Genomic DNA, 19,630 nt, shown 5'->3' on the forward strand with positions numbered 1-19,630 from the left:
CTGAGGAGTTTGCGAACAGGCTGAGTTGACATTTGGGGAGTCTGGGTGCTTTGGGGTGGTCCTGAAGAGTTATGAATTACCTTCAAGACCACCGTCCTTGATGTTGCCGGTGGATGTCTTGGAACTCACCGAAGGGCAAAGAAGAATTTTGTCTCTCAAGGGACACTGGATATCATTGACCAGAGTCGCAGGGCCAGGCTGAATGGCAGAGCTGAGCTGTTCAGGGAGCTGAGGCGTAAAACTGTACGTGCACTAATGGTGGACAAGGAGGCCTATGTGCGAGGAATCTGTGAGGGGGTAGAGCATCACCTGTGGACAGGTGATTCTCGTCCCGCTTACAGGGGAATTCGCGCATTGCGTTCATCCAAGCCCATCCCTCGGAGCACTGCATTTAGAGCAGAGAGTGGTAGGCTCTTAACAGAGGAGTCTGAAGTGAAGGCCAGCTGGGCCGGTGACTTTGAGCGGTTGTACCAGGCTGATCCACCAGCTGTCGAGTTGGACGTCAATGGTGTTGCAATCCCTGTTGCTGACCCTCCAATCAATTGTGGTCCACCTTGCTTGTGGAAACACGGGCTGCGGTGAACCGGTTGAAACAGGGTAAAGGTCCAGGGATCTGTGGCATCCATGCTGAACTTCTCAAGGCTGGTGGAAATGCTGCACTCGTGTCGTTGTATGCAGTTTTGTGCTCTGCCTGGAACACAGGCATCATCCCAACTGATTGGAAGAGGGGCCTTGTTGTCCCTCTCTGGAAAGGGAAGGGTGATCGCCAAGACTGCAACAACTACTGAGGGGTGACGCTGCTCTCAGTGCCGAGCAACGTCTTTGCTCGGATAATTCTTGAGAGGGTTCGCCACCATCTGCTTGAGCACCAGCATCCAGAGCAGTCAGGCTTTACACCAAAGAGGTCAACGATTGACCGTATCCTTGCTCTTCGTGTCCTCACCGAACGCAGACGAGAGTTTCGACAGGTGCTGCTTGCAGCCTATGTTGATCTCTGTAAAGCGTTCGATTCAGTGAATCGGGATGCCCTCTGGAGGATTCTTTATCTTCGTGGGGTGCCACCAAAACTGATCGATCTGATGTCTGAACTCTACTCTGGTACTGAGAGTGCTGTGAAGTGTGGTGGTACCATCTCTGACTTATTTCCAGTTGTTACTGGAGTTCGTCAGGGGTGTGTACTGGCCCCCACACTTTTCAGCACTTGTATGGACTGGATTTTAGGGAGGATGTCGGAAAGATCAAACTGCGGTGCATCGTTTGGGAATGTCAAGATCTCGGACCTTGATTTCGCAGATAATGCAATCTTTGCGGAGACTTTAGATATCCTTTTGGGGGCCCTCGAGGTGCTGAATGAGGAGTCGGAGCCGCTGGGATTGCGGGTTTCTTGGGTCAAAACTAAGATCCAGGCTTTCAATGACATCTTGGATGCTGCTGTCCTGTCTGTGTCTGTTTGTGGTGAGGATTTTGAGGTCGTGGAGAGATTCACTTACCTTGGCAGTGATATTCATGTCTCTGCTGGCTGTGGGTCAGAGGTCAATGGACGTCTGGGTCGGACCTGGGGAGTCATGGATTCACTGGATCATGGGGTGTGGTGCTGCCGGTACCTGTGCGGGAGGACCAAAGTCCGAGTCTTCAGGTCCTTGATGCTTCCAGTCTTGCTCTCTGGATGCGAGACTTGGACTCTGACCAAGGATCTGAGACGGAGACTTAATTCCTTTGGTACCAGGTCTCTTCGGAGAATCCTTGGCTATCGCTGGTCAGATTTTGTGTCCAACGAGCGGTTGCTGAGAGAGACTCGGATGAGATTTGTTACCTGCATGGTCCATGACCGTCAGTTGCGGCTGTATGGACATGTGGCTCGTTTTCCTGACGCTGATCCTGCTCACCAGATTCTCTCAGCGAGGGAGTCTCATGAGTGGAGGAGGCCGATGGGCCGACCACGTGCCTTGTGGTTGTAGCAGGTTGACCAACATCTCAGGGAGATGGGGATGGGCCTGGCATCTGCCTGGGGGAAGGCCAGACGGAGGCCCCTGGAGTACCGGCAGAAAGTGGACGCAGCGACGCGCTGTTCTGGCACATGCTCCCATACCTGACCTGACCTTTCTTCACCCACTCCTCCCTTCCCCTCCCTCGTCTCCTCGCTCCTCCCATCCCTCCGTCCTCTCTGCCTCCCCCCCTCTCTTTCTCTTTCTCCACCCCCCTCCCCTTCACACCACCATAAGCAAAGCTACAGGTTGTATTTGTTCGTAACAATGTAAACAACATGGCGGAATTTGATGATGTTTTGCTCACAAACATATCGATATATATATATATATATATATATATATATATATATATATATATATATGTATATATATGTATATATGTGTATATGTATGTATATGTATGTATATGTATGTATGTATGTATATGTATGTATATATATATATGTATATATATATATTGTTGCGGATTTCGCGCCCGCCGGCGTGCTGACGGCCACGTAACTCGAATCGCGGCACGTCGCCCACCGGACGGACAATCCAGTCGTGACCCTCTCGGACTAACGCCGGGAACCAGTCACGGGTGGACCTTTCGGTCTCACCGCGATCGAGCCAATCAGCCCCCGCGTGGGATAGGGTTGCTCGCCAAATTCGACCTACCTAAGTACCCACGCGGAGGGTAGACCGGGCGATCGCACCTCGCCGCAGGTCGACTTCGGACACGGGCCACTTAAGCGACCCGTTCCGTACTATCAGAATAACCGAGCGGTGTTATCGTCGACCTCGACGGTTCGATTAATTATCAGGCGTATTCAGCCCACTACCAACCCTTTACGTGAAGCAAGATGAGGATTCAATGGGAGAAATGACGAAGCGAAGCGGGAAACAGTTCAACACAAAAGCACATTTATTCGCGGCACACGGGAAGCACACATATACAATTCCACCAAAAGCACACAGAAAAAACACAATTCCATTTACACAAAAAGCAAATATAAAAGCGAAAACACAATGCAGAGCTAATACCGACTACCGAGCACACGGCAACACTTATACAATTTTACTTCACAGACGGCGCCGACAACACATACCCAAAACCAAGGAAAAGAAATACCCTCAAGGATGAGGCGGGCCTGAGGCCGAGACCGGGTCGCGCCTACCCGTCTGGTGATGAGCGGCGATGGCGCCCCAACCCCGCGGGCCTCGCGGGCAGTGTCTGGCAGGGGGTGGGAAAGGGGCCCCCTTGGTCGCACTATCTCAGCGCGGGGGGAAACAGGAGGGGGTTGCTGATGCTCGGGGTATAGAGGATCTTTATTATGTGCGACGAGCGTCTCCACCTCGGCCAGGTCGCGCTGTCGGCCTCCCTCGGGTGCAGCTTCCTGCACGACGCGAGCACCCCCTCGTCTGGTGTCGCCGCCTTTCCACAGCTCGTCCTCTCCGTTCCGACTCCAACGCACACGACGAGCAGCTCCACCGCCCGCGAAGTCTTGACCCTCTGCTTCCGACTCTCCTACTCTCCGCCTCTCCGCCTCTGGACTCTCCGACTCTCGACTCTCCTTTGGACTCTCCTACCGACTCTTCTTGACTGACGAACACGGTCCTTTTATCCCCCCGTAGCTTCGCCTTTGACCCCCTCCCTTTGACCTTTCACCTCGCTCCCCATTGGCCCGAGAAAAAGTGGGCGTGAAGGCTTTTTGATCCACAAATTTGCATATATCGATCGTCCTGGAGGCGGGGCCAAATCGCCCCTCGCTCACCGATTGGACGGCAAAAAGTGGGCGTGTGTCGTTTTTGATCCGTTTTTGAAGCACAAAATCCGTGATTTTGTACACGCTGTTCGACGCGCGCCCTGCACGAGTCCAACACCGGTACCCACAGCGGGGCAAGAATGGTGGCGATGCTACGGTTGCGAGGTGTGACGTGAAGGTCGTGGCGGTTGTGGTGAAGCGGCGTTGTGGTTGGTGGTTGATGTTGTGGTTGTGGTGGTAATCATGGCGGTTGGTCCAAAATAAAGATAGTAAAAGAAAAACGGCTATCCTGAAGAGTCGCAGCACGCATAAATGACATGTATTCCCACTAGACAACGGGTTTGGGCCTAACTACACATGTACTTACCGAGATACCTCACCTAAGGGACCTGAATGGTGGTTTGCGAATTTGGTAACCACAACACTACCCCCTTCCCTTTTTACAGACTCGTCCCGAGTCGTCAAATTTTCGTGTGCCATCATGTGTAGTTTTCCCCTAGTACATTTTACCTACGGATCCCTGAGTGCGACATTCATGGTATTCGTGTCCCCAAAATAAATAACCTGAGGGCTGCGTAACTATCTAAACAAACTCACTCACACGGACGACTTAAATAAAATTGCCGGCGCTAGACAGACATGCCGGGGGGCGCACTCATATTTACAGTACATCTTAACCTTAACTTACAAATTTTACACGAAACCATGGCCCAGGATCACTGAACTCTGCAAAAGAAAAGCAGTTAGCAGGGAGCCAGGCTGCTCGCATGCAGTCTCTGGCTCAAAACAATGCAGGTGACAGGGAACGTGGCTGGCTGCTCACACGCAGTCCAAGGCCTTCCCTTTTTGAACTGAACGCAGTGAACCACAACGGTGCATGGGCTGCACAACGCAGTCTCCGTGCCAGCTCAAGTGGCACACGCAATGAGCACAACGAATGGATGCATGGACACAAACACGGTGCACGGGCCGCCACTGCAGGCCCGTGTTGTAGCTGCCAACAGGGCAGTTCTTGCAGCTTGCAAACTGTTGCCTTGATCCTGGCGCACATGGCAATGAACAGGGGGGGGGGCAAAGCAAAATTGAACGGGGCTGGTGAACGTGGGCAGTGGGCATGGCATGGCAAAGGCAGCAGGCAAACACAGCCCGCAGAAGAAGGCCGCTGCAGGCAAACATAGCGGGCAGATGAACTGGCCGGCACAGGCCTTGCAGAAAAACAGCCAGCCGGCAGACGATCCAGCCGGCACAGGCCTTGCAGCACAGCAGCTGCAGATGAAGCTGGCCAGCCTTTGCCGTTCAGTGGAGGTTGGTGGAGGGAGTGCGGTGGTGCTGGCCACTTGGAAGGCGGGCTCGGACCTACCTACCTGTCTCCCTCCCACCTATCGCCTTTGCCTGTCACTGTACATACCCGCTCCCTTAATTTGTCAAACCCCAATTTAGCCCCAACTTATTTTTTTGTTGTTTTTATTTTTACTTCCCCACTATAAATCGTCCCCTAACCCCCTTTATCGTCTTTGTTCGGCTAACCTATCCTGTCACCTAGCCTACTCCCAACCCCTACGTTCCCTTCCCAAAGGGGAACAAGGGAGAGCTAACGTCCTGTGCCGAGGCCCAATGAAGCCTCAGAATGGCCTCCCCAGAGTTCGGCGATCTTTAACCAAAGTGGGTCCAGCGGCCCACAACGACAGCGAGGGGATGGATGGTGCGGAGGGGTACATCTCCTAATCTACCCTAACCATTTAACTGCTAAACTACCCCGGGGCTTTCAACAAGCGCCTCTCGCTTAAACTATTGGTTCTAACAACCCAGATTCCCGTCGCCTGTGTTGGTGTCCTCACAATTTCGGGCCTCGCCCCCCCAGTTTTCTCTCCGTGCCCTCACACGGTCTCATGGCTGGGACACGTGGCTCCCTTTTGGCAGGCACGACCCTCTGCCGAATCTCCCGCTATGGCACCCCCGGGCACTACACTGCCTCCGAGCCTACCAGCTCCCTAACACCGGGGAGTGCCCCCCATGGCACCTCCCCTGAAACGCACACGTGGCAGGCCGGCCTCCCGGGCCCCTTTCCGAGGGTCACCCGTGCCCACAACACTGCCCACGCGGCTAATGGCGCCCCGGGCCCCCGCACCAAGCAGGCACACCCGTGCCCACTACGCTATCCCGGCCCCCCATGGGCCCTTGGCCTACCACGGCCGACTAGCCTGGTGCCCGGGGTACCCACTCAGCGATACTCACCTTTCGCAGCCACGCTCCCAAGCCCGTCAACAGGGCTCCTGCACCCCTCCAAACGGGTTTCGAGCCTACACACCCACCAACAACAAAACGACCTCCATTTTTCAATTTGACTAACCCCCTAACTCACTTTATACTGACCCCGGGGTCCCTTGGGCGGGAGTCACTCCTCCCCCCAATCACTCATCGCACCATGCATTCCCCATTCACTCCACTCACACAGACCCGCTGGCCTCACTCACTCACCATGTACTCACCTCACAACTCTCAACACACACACCGCTGAACTCTGCTATCCTTCTAACTGCACCCCCTAACTAACTCGTGCTCCCACGTCGTCCCTTAAACTATAGCACGTTCCTTTTAACACTACGTAGCTAAGCTACGTCCCCTCTACACATTCATAAGTCTGTCCATGTCTCCAAATAAATCATTTTATTTCCCAACCTAAATCTGGCTACAATCCCTCTAACTAATCCATTCCACGGACTCCATGAGGACTTACCCCTGCCCCATGAAGTCGGTCTAACTAAGCTAACCCTTCCCCCAAACTAGTTTCCATCCTGTGCCCAGGTAAGGGGGTCTTTCACCCCTTGCCCAGGAATCCTGTACACCCGAAAGTGAGGCTTGCTTTTTTTTTTTTTTTTTCCATGCGCAGCACCTGCGCGGCAACTCAGAGCTCGCGCACTTTGCACCTGCCCGTGACGTCATGCAGCTGCACGTGTTCCTCGTCCCTCCTTGGACGGGACCATCCGGCAGAGATACCCCTCCTGCCGGATTCCAACCCCACGTGCAGCCATGACGTCACCGTGCGCATAAAAAAAACAAGCCCCACGTCTCGAGGGGTTCCCCACGCGAACACATGTGCTTTGCCCGTTGGAGCTTAACACACACGATCGCGTGGAGAACCCGTCCGGTCCAAATCCATTTACCTGCCTAAACTTTGTCCGTCCGTGGGATCGGCAAATCCACCGCGTGCGTTTCCGGACCGGGACTTCACTCTCGCAAGCGAGCACGTGGCGGTTTCGTGCGTTGCACAGCACGAACCTCGTGCTCACTGCTGGGTGAACCCGGCACGGTCCCCGAAACAACTACAGCCGCTACTCGGCTTTCTTTCCTCCCATGTCGCCGTCGTCGCCATTCAACCCACGCACACCTGCGTGTTACGACGCACACAGTCCATTCCATCACATTCACACCGGGAGACGCGGCTGCGTGCTCCCGCATGCCGACCGACATCTCCCTTACATACCGCTCTCTCACACACACGGTCTCCCTTGCACACAGCGACCTTGCACACGGCCGTTCACCCACGCGTGCCTCACTACTCACACAAACCATACTACTTACACACGCGGGGGCACTCACCCGCGGTGCCTCATCCACACTCCGTGCCTCACTCACACACGCGGGGGCACTCACCCGCGGTACCTCACTCATACACACGGCGACACTCACACGCGGTCTCTTCCACACACGGTGCCTCACCCACACACGCGGGGGCACTAACCCGCGGTTCCTCACTCACACTCCGTGCCTCATCCACACACGCGGGGGCACTCACCCGCGGTGCCTGATCCACACACCGTCCCTCACTCACACACGCGGGGGCACTCAACCGCGGTGCCTCATCCACACACGGCGTGCTGGGAAGCACGTACTCCGGCACCATCGCCACCACACCACTCACACACGGGGTCGCTTCCACACACGGGGACGCACTCACGCCTTGCACCACACACACAGGGACAACCACACTGGGGATTTGTGTCCCCACAAGGGTCTCCGGGGCCTCTATTCCCCCCAAGCTCTCCGTGCACCTGTCCACAGCACTCGTCCCCTCAACCTCGCAAAGCACGACCGAACTCACCTGGTCGTGACTCGCCTCAAGGGGGCATACTCCCTCCCCTCGTTCCTGGAGGAGGCCATCCAGGTGCTCGCACTGGGTCCCCACACGCTCCGCGAGCTCACCCCCATTATCCTCCACTACCTCTGTGTGTGTGTGTGCGTCACTTACCCCGTCTTCATCGTGCAGTCTCTCCTCTATTTTTTCTGTCTCCCGTGTCTCTATACATTTATAAGTTTCTGTCGTCGTCACCTCGTGTCTCGTCTCACACGTTTTAGTCTCCCCATTTAATTTTTCCCTCTTGGTCACCGTCGATTCCTCTGTCATGACCCTCGCCCAACACGCCCCCCGAATTATTTTTTTACCCGTCTCCACCGCGGGCCTGTCAGCCGTTGCACCCCCTCCCAGCTCGTTTGCTCTCACACGTGGAGTCGCCATTCTTATCTCCCCGGTCACGGCCTTCATGCCCGCCTGCAGGCTTCGGCCCATGTTCTGCGTCTCACCCCACAGCTTTTTCGTTTCTTCCTTCAATTGCTGTGTACTCGCATCGATCTTTTCGTTCATGCTTTTTATTTTCGCATTCATTTGTGCCAGCATGGTGAATAGCTGGGCCATGTCGGATGCACTCAGCTGAGCCGTTTCAGCAAGGGTTGGGGAAGGGTTTTGGTGGAGGGGGGAAGGGGAGGTGTCATACACCGCGGCCGCTGCCGCACCCATTTGGGGCTCTGGGCTCAGTTGGGGGAGTTCATGTTCCTGCACAATCAACATTTCCTGCTCGGGGATTCCATCCTGGACCATGGATTCTACATTACTACACATATACATTTCTAATACCCCCGGCTCCCGCTCGCCTTGAGACGCCATCTTGCTTCTCGTGAAGGGTTAATTTGCTCGCTCATAATTTGGAGGGAATCGGGGGTCGCTCCTCTCACCCCTGGACCGATTCCCGTGAATTTAGCCGGAGACAGGAGAGCCTGTTTTCCTGTTCTCCGATACCAGTGCCGCGAGGAGGGCGATGGATTTGTATCGCACGACCTGACACCAGTGTTGCGGTTTCGCGCCCGCCGGCGTGCTGACAGCCACGTAACTCGAATCGCGGCACGTCGCCCACCGGACGGACAATCCAGTCGTGACCCTCTCGGACTAACGCCGGGAACCAGTCACGGGTGGACCTTTCGGTCTCACCGCGATCGAGCCAATCAGCCCCCGCGTGGGATAGGGTTGCTCGCCAAATTCGACCTACCTAAGTACCCACGCGGAGGGTAGACCGGGCGATCGCACCTCGCCGCAGGTCGACTTCGGACACGGGCCACTTAAGCGACCCGTTCCGTACTATCAGAATAACCGAGCGGTGTTATCGTCGACCTCGACGGTTCGATTAATTATCGGGCGTATTCAGCCCACTACCAACCCTTTACGTGAAGCAAGATGAGGATTCAATGGGAGAAATGACGAAGCGAAGCGGGAAACAGTTCAACACAAAAGCACATTTATTCGCGGCACACGGGAAGCACACATATACAATTCCACCAAAAGCACACAGAAAAAACACAATTCCATTTACACAAAAAGCAAATATAAAAGCGAAAACACAATGCAGAGCTAATACCGACTACCGAGCACACGGCAACACTTATACAATTTTACTTCACAGACGGCGCCGACAACACATACCCAAAACCAAGGAAAAGAAATACCCTCAAGGATGAGGCGGGCCTGAGGCCGAGACCGGGTCGCGCCTACCCGTCTGGTGATGAGACGCGGAGCGGCGATGGCGCCCCAACCCCGCGGGCCTCGCGGGCAGTGTCTGGCAGGGGGTGGGAAAGGGGCCCCCTTGGTCGCACTATCTCAGCGCGGGGGGAAACAGGAGGGGGTTGCTGATGCTCGGGGTATAGAGGATCTTTATTATGTGCGACGAGCGTCTCCACCTCGGCCAGGTCGCGCTGTCGGCCTCCCTCGGGTGCAGCTTCCTGCACGACGCGAGCACCCCCTCGTCTGGTGTCGCCGCCTTTCCACAGCTCGTCCCCTCCGTTCCGACTCCAACGCACACGACGAGCAGCTCCACCGCCCGCGAAGTCTTGACCCTCTGCTTCCGACTCTCCTACTCTCCGACTCTCGACTCTCCTTTGGACTCTCCTCCCGACTCTTCTTGACTGACGAACACGGTCCTTTTATCCCCCCGTAGCTTCGCCTTTGACCCCCTCCCTTTGACCTTTCACCTCGCTCCCCATTGGCCCGAGAAAAAGTGGGCGTGAAGGCTTTTTGATCCACAAATTTGCATATATCGATCGTCCTGGAGGCGGGGCCAAATCGCCCCTCGCTCACCGATTGGACGGCAAAAAGTGGGCGTGTGTCGTTTTTGATCCGTTTTTGAAGCACAAAATCCGTGATTTTGTACACGCTGTTCGACGCGCGCCCTGCACGAGTCCAACACCGGTACCCACAGCGGGGCAAGAACGGTGGCGATGCTACGGTTGCGAGGTGTGACGTGAAGGTCGTGGCGGTTGTGGTGAAGCGGCGTTGTGGTTGGTGGTTGATGTTGTGGTTGTGGTGGTAATCATGGCGGTTGGTCCAAAATAAAGATAGTAAAAGAAAAACGGCTATCCTGAAGAGTTGCAGCACGCATAAATGACATGTATTCCCACTAGACAACGGATTTGGGCCTAACTACACATGTACTTACCGAGATACCTCACCTAAGGGACCTGAATGGTGGTTTGCGAATTTGGTAACCACAACAATATATATGTATATATATGTATATATATGTATATATATGTATATATATATATATACATACACACACATACATTCAAACAAAACCATATATGTTTGCTCCATCATTAAGGGACTATGATAATTCTTTGTAATACACAAAATCATAAATGCAACTTTTCTTCTTTTTTTTTTTTTTTTTTTTTTTTGGGCTGTTCTTTTCGTCCAGTTTCGTTTGAGTGCAAAGTGGACGTGAGCAGGCTTTACATTTTATGATGCTTTCTTGTTCTTGAAATTGGCTTTATGACTGATGGTATTTATTTTTTATTGCAACTCAATTCTAGTTATTAAGCTTTATAAACTAACTTTTCAATTTCTATTTTGTCTTTTCAATAACCACAGGAGCATCGAGTGTAGCACGTGCCTGGTCAGCCACAGTCGATGGCATGCTGGGGAGCAGTAACACAAGTTACTTTCTCAAGAAAAACATGCCCATAGGCTTACCTTATTTCGCCGAGTTCCCTGATTTTATAGCCGCTGGACTCATAATGGTCCTCGCAGGTAAAATTGCTCCCATGAAATAAAATGGGGAGTTGTCAGTTGAGGTCACAATCTTATGTATGGAGTATGATCATTCATAACTTCACATTTGTATTATGCAGTCCCAGCCTTCTCATTTCTTCACATTCATTTTATCATTTCCTCTCCTGATTTCTTTCCCATTTCTCACCTTTGCCACAGGCATCCTGGCACTGGGAGTGAAGGAATCCACTTTGATTAACAAGGTGTTCACTGTTGTAAACATCGCTGTCATTGTTTTTGTCATACTTGTGGGGCTGTCTAAAAGTGACCTAGATAACTGGAATCTCAACCCAGAAACCTTCAACAGATCTGGAAGGTGAGTGTTACTCATGATTGTTCCCCCATTAACTCTATCCCCATCATATCTCATCCGGTGTGTGCTTCAGTGCAAGTTCACTTTAATTGGTTTTATTTGTTCTTTGTTTCTCTCCACCTTTTAGATCTGATGTTGGTGATGTTGGTCAGGGTGGTTTCTTTCCATTCGGTGTGAGTGGGACTCTGGCAGGCGCTGCGACATGTTTCTATGCGTTTGTTGGTTTTGACTGCATCGCCACAACTGGTAAGGAAATTAACAGCTCATTGTTATCCTCATTAGATAAATCTTACAACTTCCACATTTCCAATAATATTTGACAATGCACAAAAGTGCTCTCTGTAGTCATTGCTTCTGCCAGGCAAAGTAGGCCACGTGACAAAAATTGCTACACGATCAATGATCTCAGGGTTGATTAGCTTCTTTTTTGCAAATAAATAAAAGTTATTATAATAATTCCATTCCTTTTCATGCCGTAAAGGCACATAGGGCTGCCAAGGCAGTTTCATTGGCAAGGAGTACAGTCCTGGATGGGTCACCATTCCAACGCAGGTTACCCCAAATGGTTGTTACCCCAATACACTGGTACTCATTTTGCCGACCTCAGAAGGATGACAAGCTGAGTCAACCCCACCTGGTGTTAATTCAGCGGTCGACGGGCTCAAACTCAGGACCCTATGGTCCCAAGCCAGCCAGCTTAACCAGTAAACCAACACCAGGCTACAAGTTATCATGGAGCTCCATTGTTTCTTTAAGTTTGTTTTTTTTTTCCTGTTCAAGAGCAAGGCTCATGGAAGAGCATGGTAAAATTGACAATGGCACAGCGAGACAACAATTGAGCACAACCATCAAGGGAATGAACTAACAGGAAAGGAAGAGAAAAGTAGAAAAAACACTGGAAACCATCATATAGGAATGTTGGTGAGCAATGGTTAATGGTGAAAATAAAGATCATGAGTCAGGATGGAGGATAACAGGAGGTGGGTGGTTGGTTATGTTAAATTTAATACCAAGGGCCTTTTATGCAAAAAATTTTTTTTTAATTCTTGGTTGTACAAATTTTATCCACCTGTAAGACCACAAGGGGGTTAAGGGGGAACAAGTGCACAACTCTTACACCAGTAATATTCATTGTTTTGGAAATGAACCGATAATATAATTGAAGATCCAGTACACTGGAGATGGGGATGGGCCAGACATCTGCCTGGGGGGGGAGGGGGATGGCCAGACAGAGGCCCCTGGAGTACTGGCGGAAAGTGGACGCGGTGACGCGTTGCTCCGGCGCATGCTCCCCTACCTGATCTTACCTATGCTGCAACTTGAGCTGCATTTGAACCCTAAAAGCTGGAGAACATCCATCAAGCTTGATCCATTTTGAAACCACAGCAATCCAAAATATTTTCTGTGTTGTGCAGAAAATCATGATTTGCATCACGGATTGTGCACAGTGATCTCATTCTTTTTATTCCAGCAAAGGGCAAAGAGTGGGCTTGCTTTCATGCTGTTTCATGGATGCTCGCACACAAAATAAAATAAACATCTGTTAGCATGTGCAAGTAATGTAGTCTATTTACACTGAAGTTTGTTTGAAGTGCATGACCTTTCAACCTTTCATCTTTATTGACCACTCTGACAGGAGAGGAAGTGAAGGATCCTCAGAGATCTATACCGATCAGCATTGTGGTTTCTCTCCTCGTCTGCTTCGTTGCCTACTTTGGTGTCTCTTCTGTGCTTACGCTCATGATTCCATACCCACAGCTCGATACTAGTTCCCCTCTTCCCAAAGCCTTTGAGTGTGTGGGCATGGCTTGGGCACGATACTTGGTGGCTGGTGGGTCCCTCTGTGCTCTCTCCACAAGGTGTGCATGCTTGAATGCAATGTTAATGATGGATGATGTTGGCATCAGTTGTAACCTTTGGGACATACATTGTGAACTTGGTGTTTGATGTTTCATCATTGTGACATTCCAGCCTCATGGGCAGCATTTTCCCAATGCCGAGGATTGCCTATGCCATGGCAGAGGACGGTCTACTTTTCAGCTGGCTCGGCACCATCAACAGCCACACAAAAACACCATTAGTTGCCACTATTTTGTTGGGTTTTATGGCAGGTAATGGTCGTTTTGCCTTTGCCTCATACTTTTTTTTTTTTTCCATCGAGTAAAGGTTGTTTTTGATTAATTATTTCCACTCCTTTTGCAATCCTCCCCTCCCCCCAGCCCTCATGGCCTTGCTATTTGACCTCGAGTCCTTGGTGGACATGATGTCTATTGGCACCCTTATGGCGTACTCCCTTGTCGCTGCTTGCGTACTGATCCTGAGGTAATATACCTGTTTCATTCATGCTGTTGTCATGTGTGCACTCCTTTTGAGACACCTGGTATCAAAATTGTTACCAGCTCCATTGTCATTGCTTTTGAATTTTTTTTATTTTGCTTGGCATGACGCAAGTCACTTCGTCCTCCAGGTATCGGCCAGACGGATCGAGTCGACACTCAGCTCTGGGTGATTGCTCGTCTAACTTGCTGTGTGAACTTCCTAGTGAAAGTGTGGCTGCAGAATACAATGATGATAAGGCAAACACTGGCCAAGATTTTTACCATGAATGCCAGAGCTGGAGCATTAAATCGTGTTGCTGCTCAACAGAATGCCCTCCGTCTGCCAACTCGTCATTCATTGCCAATGTTTTTGTTGCCGTTGTCGGTGAGTTATCCCTTCATCTTTGTATTTCTGGTTTTGCTTGAAGATTTTATTTTTATTTCAGTTCTCCTGCATTCCTTCATCTCTTTAGTCTTTCATCTTTGGAACAGACTTCCTGTGTATTATCTCGTTGCCCTCCACCCATTCTTATAAAAGCGCGAATCATCGTCATGCTGTGTTATACCCACCTCTGCTCTCAACCACCACTTTCCTTTCTGCCACTTATCCACTCATGTGTAATGTCTTGCTTCTCCGTGTTACCCATTGATCCTCTGGCAGTATGTCACCTTGTTGCTCTCTGCTATTAGGTCATCCATGAGCTGAGATTTCTGTGCACAAAATTAAATACTGAAGTAGAGAACAGGTAAATATGTAAGAAATTCCACCAAAGGTAATCTGCATTTCATTCATGCCTTGATCTCAGAGCACAGGTAGCATCATCGTTGATCAAATTTTTCATTACATTTTTTTTTTTTCAGAACAGAGGTTCATAAGTTATTTGATGGAAAAATAAATAAATCAAATCTCACATGGTGGTACTATCATTGGACGCAAGGATATTCCTCACCATGTGACTGTGAATGGCGAATCAATAGTTTCTTATACTCATCAATGTTGATGTAATTCCAAAAAACAAGATCTATTTGTTTATGGTGAGTACATACCAGTGAGTACATATTGATGAAGCTGCTTTGACTTGATTAGTAATTTTATCAACTTTTTTCAGTGACGTCTGATGTGAACCCATCATTTCCTTGGTTATTTATTCGGTAAACTTTTCCTAATTATCCCCATAAATCATGCTCAGAAGAAGAGCCACTTCTTTCACATCTTCAGACACATTGGGTTGCCGAGGCAGTTATTCCTCGGTTCGGGGCCACAATCCTGGACTGATCGCCACTCCGACGAGGATCGAATGACTCATTTTTTCTCAGTAAGCTGGTACTCATTTTGTCAACCTTGGAAGGACGACAGACTGCGTCAACCCACCTGGTGTTATTTTAACGTCATGAGAGGCTCAAACTCAGGGCCTTAAGATCTTAAGCCAGCCTCTTTCACCGTTAAGCCAACTCCAGGTTTTCCTTAATCATGGTAAACATTTAATGAAAAGGAAGAACAATAAAACTTGCACAAAAAAGTGGACATTAATTGTCTAAAACTGCAAAAACCTGAAAACAGCCATTTCTGACCATAAGTCAATGCTGGAAAAACACTGCATATGACTTGCAACTTAATTTGTGATGACTGGTCATATATTCTTGTGAGATTAATTGTCATTTACATACATTTTTAGTGCGAATGATTTTATTTATTTATTTATTTATTTCCTCCATTTCAAAAAAAAACAAACCTAAATTCCGTTTCAGAAAATGAAAATTCTGTTTGTTATTGAGGCTGGTTAAACACTTGTCTGTGCACTTGCATTGAAAGAAAAGCAATTTTGTGGTCAAACGGGTCATTGAAATGATTCTAAAATGCTACTTTCTTTATTGGGGTCACTTATAGTCATCGGCCATCTTCCTATACGTGACTTTGTAGCCTAAGAGAAAAGAAAAACATTGCTTCCAAGTGTGTGGGCCTTGTCCAGCTGAGTTTTTCCACCCTTCAAATCCTCCTTGACAACCCTGGAGGTGCACTTCTCCACTAGGGCGATGCGGAAACATGGGTAGTAATAAAATGAAAATTAGATTATAAATGTGAGGTGGGAAAAATGGGGTAACTAGATCCATGGGGCATGTGGCACTCTAAACTAAATTAGTCTTTATTATAATGTCACACATATTATGTTCATCTACAAAATACGTACGAGAGACGTGCAGTATGTACAATGGCAAAATTGCACTGAGAGGGAGGGGGGTTGCCATTGCTTCCCACACTCAGTTCAATTTTTTCTATTTTGAGTGGTTGAAGTCACCTTGTTGTCTTTTATTTGCTCAATTTTTTTACCCTGCGCTTGCGAAGCGAAAAGCAGGGTTTGGCATTCGGTTGCGTACGTGTGGCGTATGTGTGTGCATGTCTGAATTTTTAAAATTCATTTTCTTGGCAACCGTTGGTCCGATTGACACAAAATTTTACCATAGGAGTGCCTCCACCTGTAGAATTGTTTTTTTATTTATAATTATGACATCATAGGTCACGTGGTCCGGACGCCATCTTGGAAAAACGTCACACCTATATCTCCCAAACCGCTCAATGTAAAAAATTGAAACATGCCTCATTGTCAACTACTCCCAATGGGAAAAAAAGATTTGTTGTTGATGATGTCACCGGTGTCTTCATTATGACATAATTCGACAAGTACACCGCTTAATCTGATCAGTATGAAAAAAAAATTCCTCTGCAACTGTTAGTCCGATGGACACATTTTTCAGAATCTGAGTGGCTCCTCCTGTATAATTTTTTTTAAATGATATGATGACATCATAGGTCATGTGGTACAGGTGTCATCTTGGAAAAATCAAAAAAAGTTGCACCTATGTCTCTGAAACCTCTCCATGGAAAAATTGAAACATGGCTTATTGTCAAATACTCCCCTTGGGGAATAAGATATGTTAATGATGATGTCATCGGTACCTTAATTACTACATGATTCGATAAGTACAACGCTTAATTAGATCAGTATGAATTTTATTTCTCTGTGATTCTTGGTCCGATTGACATGAAAATTTCACCATAGTAGTGCCTCCTGTAGAATATGTTGACGTCATAGGTCATGTGGTACAGGCACCATCTTGGAAAAACTTCGCGCCTCTATATCTCTGAAATCGCTCCATGGAAAAAATTGAGACCTTGCTCATTGTCAACTACTCCCCATGGGGAACAAGATATGTTAATGATGATGTAATCGGTGCTTTCGTTATGACATCATAATTCGACAAGGACAACACGTATCCGATCATTATGAATTATTTTTCTCAACAACTGTTGGTCTGTTGGACACAAAATTTTCACTGGAGGAGCACCACCTCCTGTAGAATATTTTAATGATAATCACGATGTCATCGGTCATGTGGTACAGGCGCCATCTTGGAAAAACCAAAAAAAACTGCACGTCTGTGTCTCCAAAACCGTTGACTGTGCAGGGTAACTATTCTATTGTGTGCATTGTGCAGGGTAACACAACGGTATTCAGAAAATAAAACAAGGGTTTACTGTATTTTATTTGTAACTGACTGAATCTTGACTTTTTCTGTAATTTACTTTATTCTATTTTTTCCATTTCAAGTCACGGATTCCATGAAGTCCGTCAGTTTTCTGTGATCACAGAAAATCATTGGCTCGATATTTACCTCTACCACCAAAGGTGGATGGAGGTTGGTTGTTAACACCCCTGTCTGTGAGCAGGGTATCCCAAAAAGTTTGGACGGATTCAGACAAAATCTGGTGAACATGTTAGGTGTGTGACAAGGATGAGTTGATTCTATTTTGGTCAACATCTGGATCCAGATACTAGAATTTTCAAAGCGATTCTTCTCAATAAAGAGATGGGGCCAAAAGCGATATACAGTATAGCACAATATTTCAAAGTGTTGTTGATGCATTATGACAAAATTAGGTGTATGAGTTAGGTGACGAGAACAAGCCGATTTAGATTTTGGTTAAGGTCCGGATCCAAATCCAGCTTATTGGTGGGATACAAAACATAAACAAAACTGTTCAGCCTGCCAGAGGTATGTGCTCTACCGAGTGACGTTCTATTTTGCACAGTTCATATTAAAGTACAACTGGAATTCATGAAACGTGAGAACTTCCATATTACAATCAACATTTAATCGGAAACTTTAAAAAAAAAAAATTTGCAGTCACCCCTCAGGTGGATTGTGAGTTCAAACTGTAGAACATCTTTCCTTGTATAACACCTAGCAACAGTGCTCATTGCTAGCACTCTTTGTTTGCATTTGTTGATTCCAAGAGCAAGTAGCTCTCATGTCACAAGTCCAAGATTACAAAATTGTCAGCATGAGCTAAAGATGTTCTGTATCTTTGTATATTTACTTACGGGTGGATTAATTTAAGACACGTTGACTCAATATGAGCATTGATAATCTGGTACGTTGTGCAGTGCTTTGTGTAACACTTAAGCAAAGTGCTGTTACCCCGCGCTCACGAAGCAAAAAGCAGGGTTAAGCAATCGGTGCATCGGTCGCATATTTTTGAGGTCAACATAAGCCAAATTTCTGAAATTGTCACTTTTCATCCAGTTGATTTGAAGTTTGAATAGGATTTGCATATCAGGTCGCTAAATTAAACCACCAATTATTTTTGAGGTCAACATAGGCCAAAAGGTAAACATAGACCAAACTTCTAAAATTGTCAATTTTCATCCGATTGATTTGAAATTTGAACAGGATTTTTCACATTTGGTCATTTAATTCAACTACCAATTAGGTTTAGGTCAACGTAGACCAAAAGGTCAACATTGGCCAAATTTCTGAAATTGTCATTTTTCATCTGATTGACTTAAAATTTTAACAGAATTTTCATTAAAATGACCATCATGTGTCATGTGTGTTCTGGCAGCCATATTGGATCGAAGGGAAAATATTTGAAAATCTTCATAAGAGAAACCACTTAACTGATCAATGCAAAATTTGACTAATTGATCACCTTCCCATGGGAAATATGGTTTGATAAAGATGATGTCATCGGTCACGTGGTCCAGCAGCCATTTTGGATCAAAGAAAGAAAAAAAAAACTCAAAAAACAAAAGAATTGGCTCACACCAAGTCCTTCTCAAGATTGCATGGGGTGTGTATTCTATGAACACCATTTGGTTGAGGCATGTGGTCAGAGCATTGCATCACAAAATACAGTAAGACCTCAACATCCGTGGGGGATACATTCCTGGAAAATGCTGCGCATGTCAAATCCATGAATGTTTGGGCATTGTTTCAATGTAAAAAGGGGGTAGGTTCCCTGTCGTTCTTGATTCATAAGGGGAGTTTTTTTAAATTATTTTATGAACACAAATGCACATGATTACAGTTTAATTAAAAAGGCTTACAAATAAAAAGACAATAGCAGGTAGTGTTTCCAATTTTTATTTAAGATACGATATAACTTTTGATGCGATGATGAGTTGGAATCCAGTGAACTAATCTAAAGAGGACGCAGGTGAGGGTGCTGATGATTCATCCACCAAAGGAGATGTAGATGAGGGCGCTGTTTGTCATGAGGTGGAGGGGCCGGGGCGAAATAAATGGGTAATATTTGACGGCTGTTTTGCTGAGTGTGTCAGGTTTCTGTGTCGCGGTTAGGGTTAACGTAGTTAGAGGAGAGAGCTGCTTTATGTGTGGCTGGTGAGAGATACTTTAGAGCTGTTTTTTTTTAATGTGGCTGGTGGGAGATGGTTTTTGTGCCTGCAAAAATCACAAATACGCGAAGCACAGGGCCACGAATGTGGAAGCAGGTCACATTTTATCAACCACGAAACACAGCGTCCGTGAATGTCAGTTTCACGGTATATAGTTTTGTGTCTTCAGAAGAAACACTAATTAACAAGCAGTTT

The 19,630-nt window shown here is 48.0% G+C and overlaps 1 protein-coding gene across 8 annotated transcripts in view; it reads left to right on the forward strand.

Moving 5' to 3' along the window:
* LOC147024804 (cationic amino acid transporter 2-like) overlaps positions 1-19,630 on the forward strand; it is a 48,106-nt gene that overhangs the window by 16,130 nt on the left and 12,346 nt on the right. For 6 of the 8 annotated variants that reach the window (XM_085885085.1, XM_085885084.1, XM_085885090.1 and 3 more), the window contains 7 exons: positions 10,929-11,087; positions 11,268-11,424; positions 11,549-11,667; positions 13,058-13,280; positions 13,393-13,532; positions 13,641-13,743; positions 13,889-14,124. In XM_085885085.1, coding sequence (XP_085741211.1) covers positions 10,929-11,087; positions 11,268-11,424; positions 11,549-11,667; positions 13,058-13,280; positions 13,393-13,532; positions 13,641-13,743; positions 13,889-14,124 — 1,137 coding nt within the window. Of the gene's footprint in view, positions 1-10,928; positions 11,088-11,267; positions 11,425-11,548; positions 11,668-13,057; positions 13,281-13,392; positions 13,533-13,640; positions 13,744-13,888; positions 14,125-14,429; positions 19,068-19,630 lie in introns of those variants that run through there. The other 2 variants (XM_085885089.1, XM_085885087.1) reach the window with 2 other exon arrangements.

This window comes from Eptatretus burgeri, chromosome 6 (assembly GCF_056783735.1).
Source record: "Eptatretus burgeri isolate ZD-2024b chromosome 6, Ebu_testis_v1, whole genome shotgun sequence".
Classification (NCBI taxonomy): domain Eukaryota; kingdom Metazoa; phylum Chordata; class Myxini; order Myxiniformes; family Myxinidae; genus Eptatretus; species Eptatretus burgeri.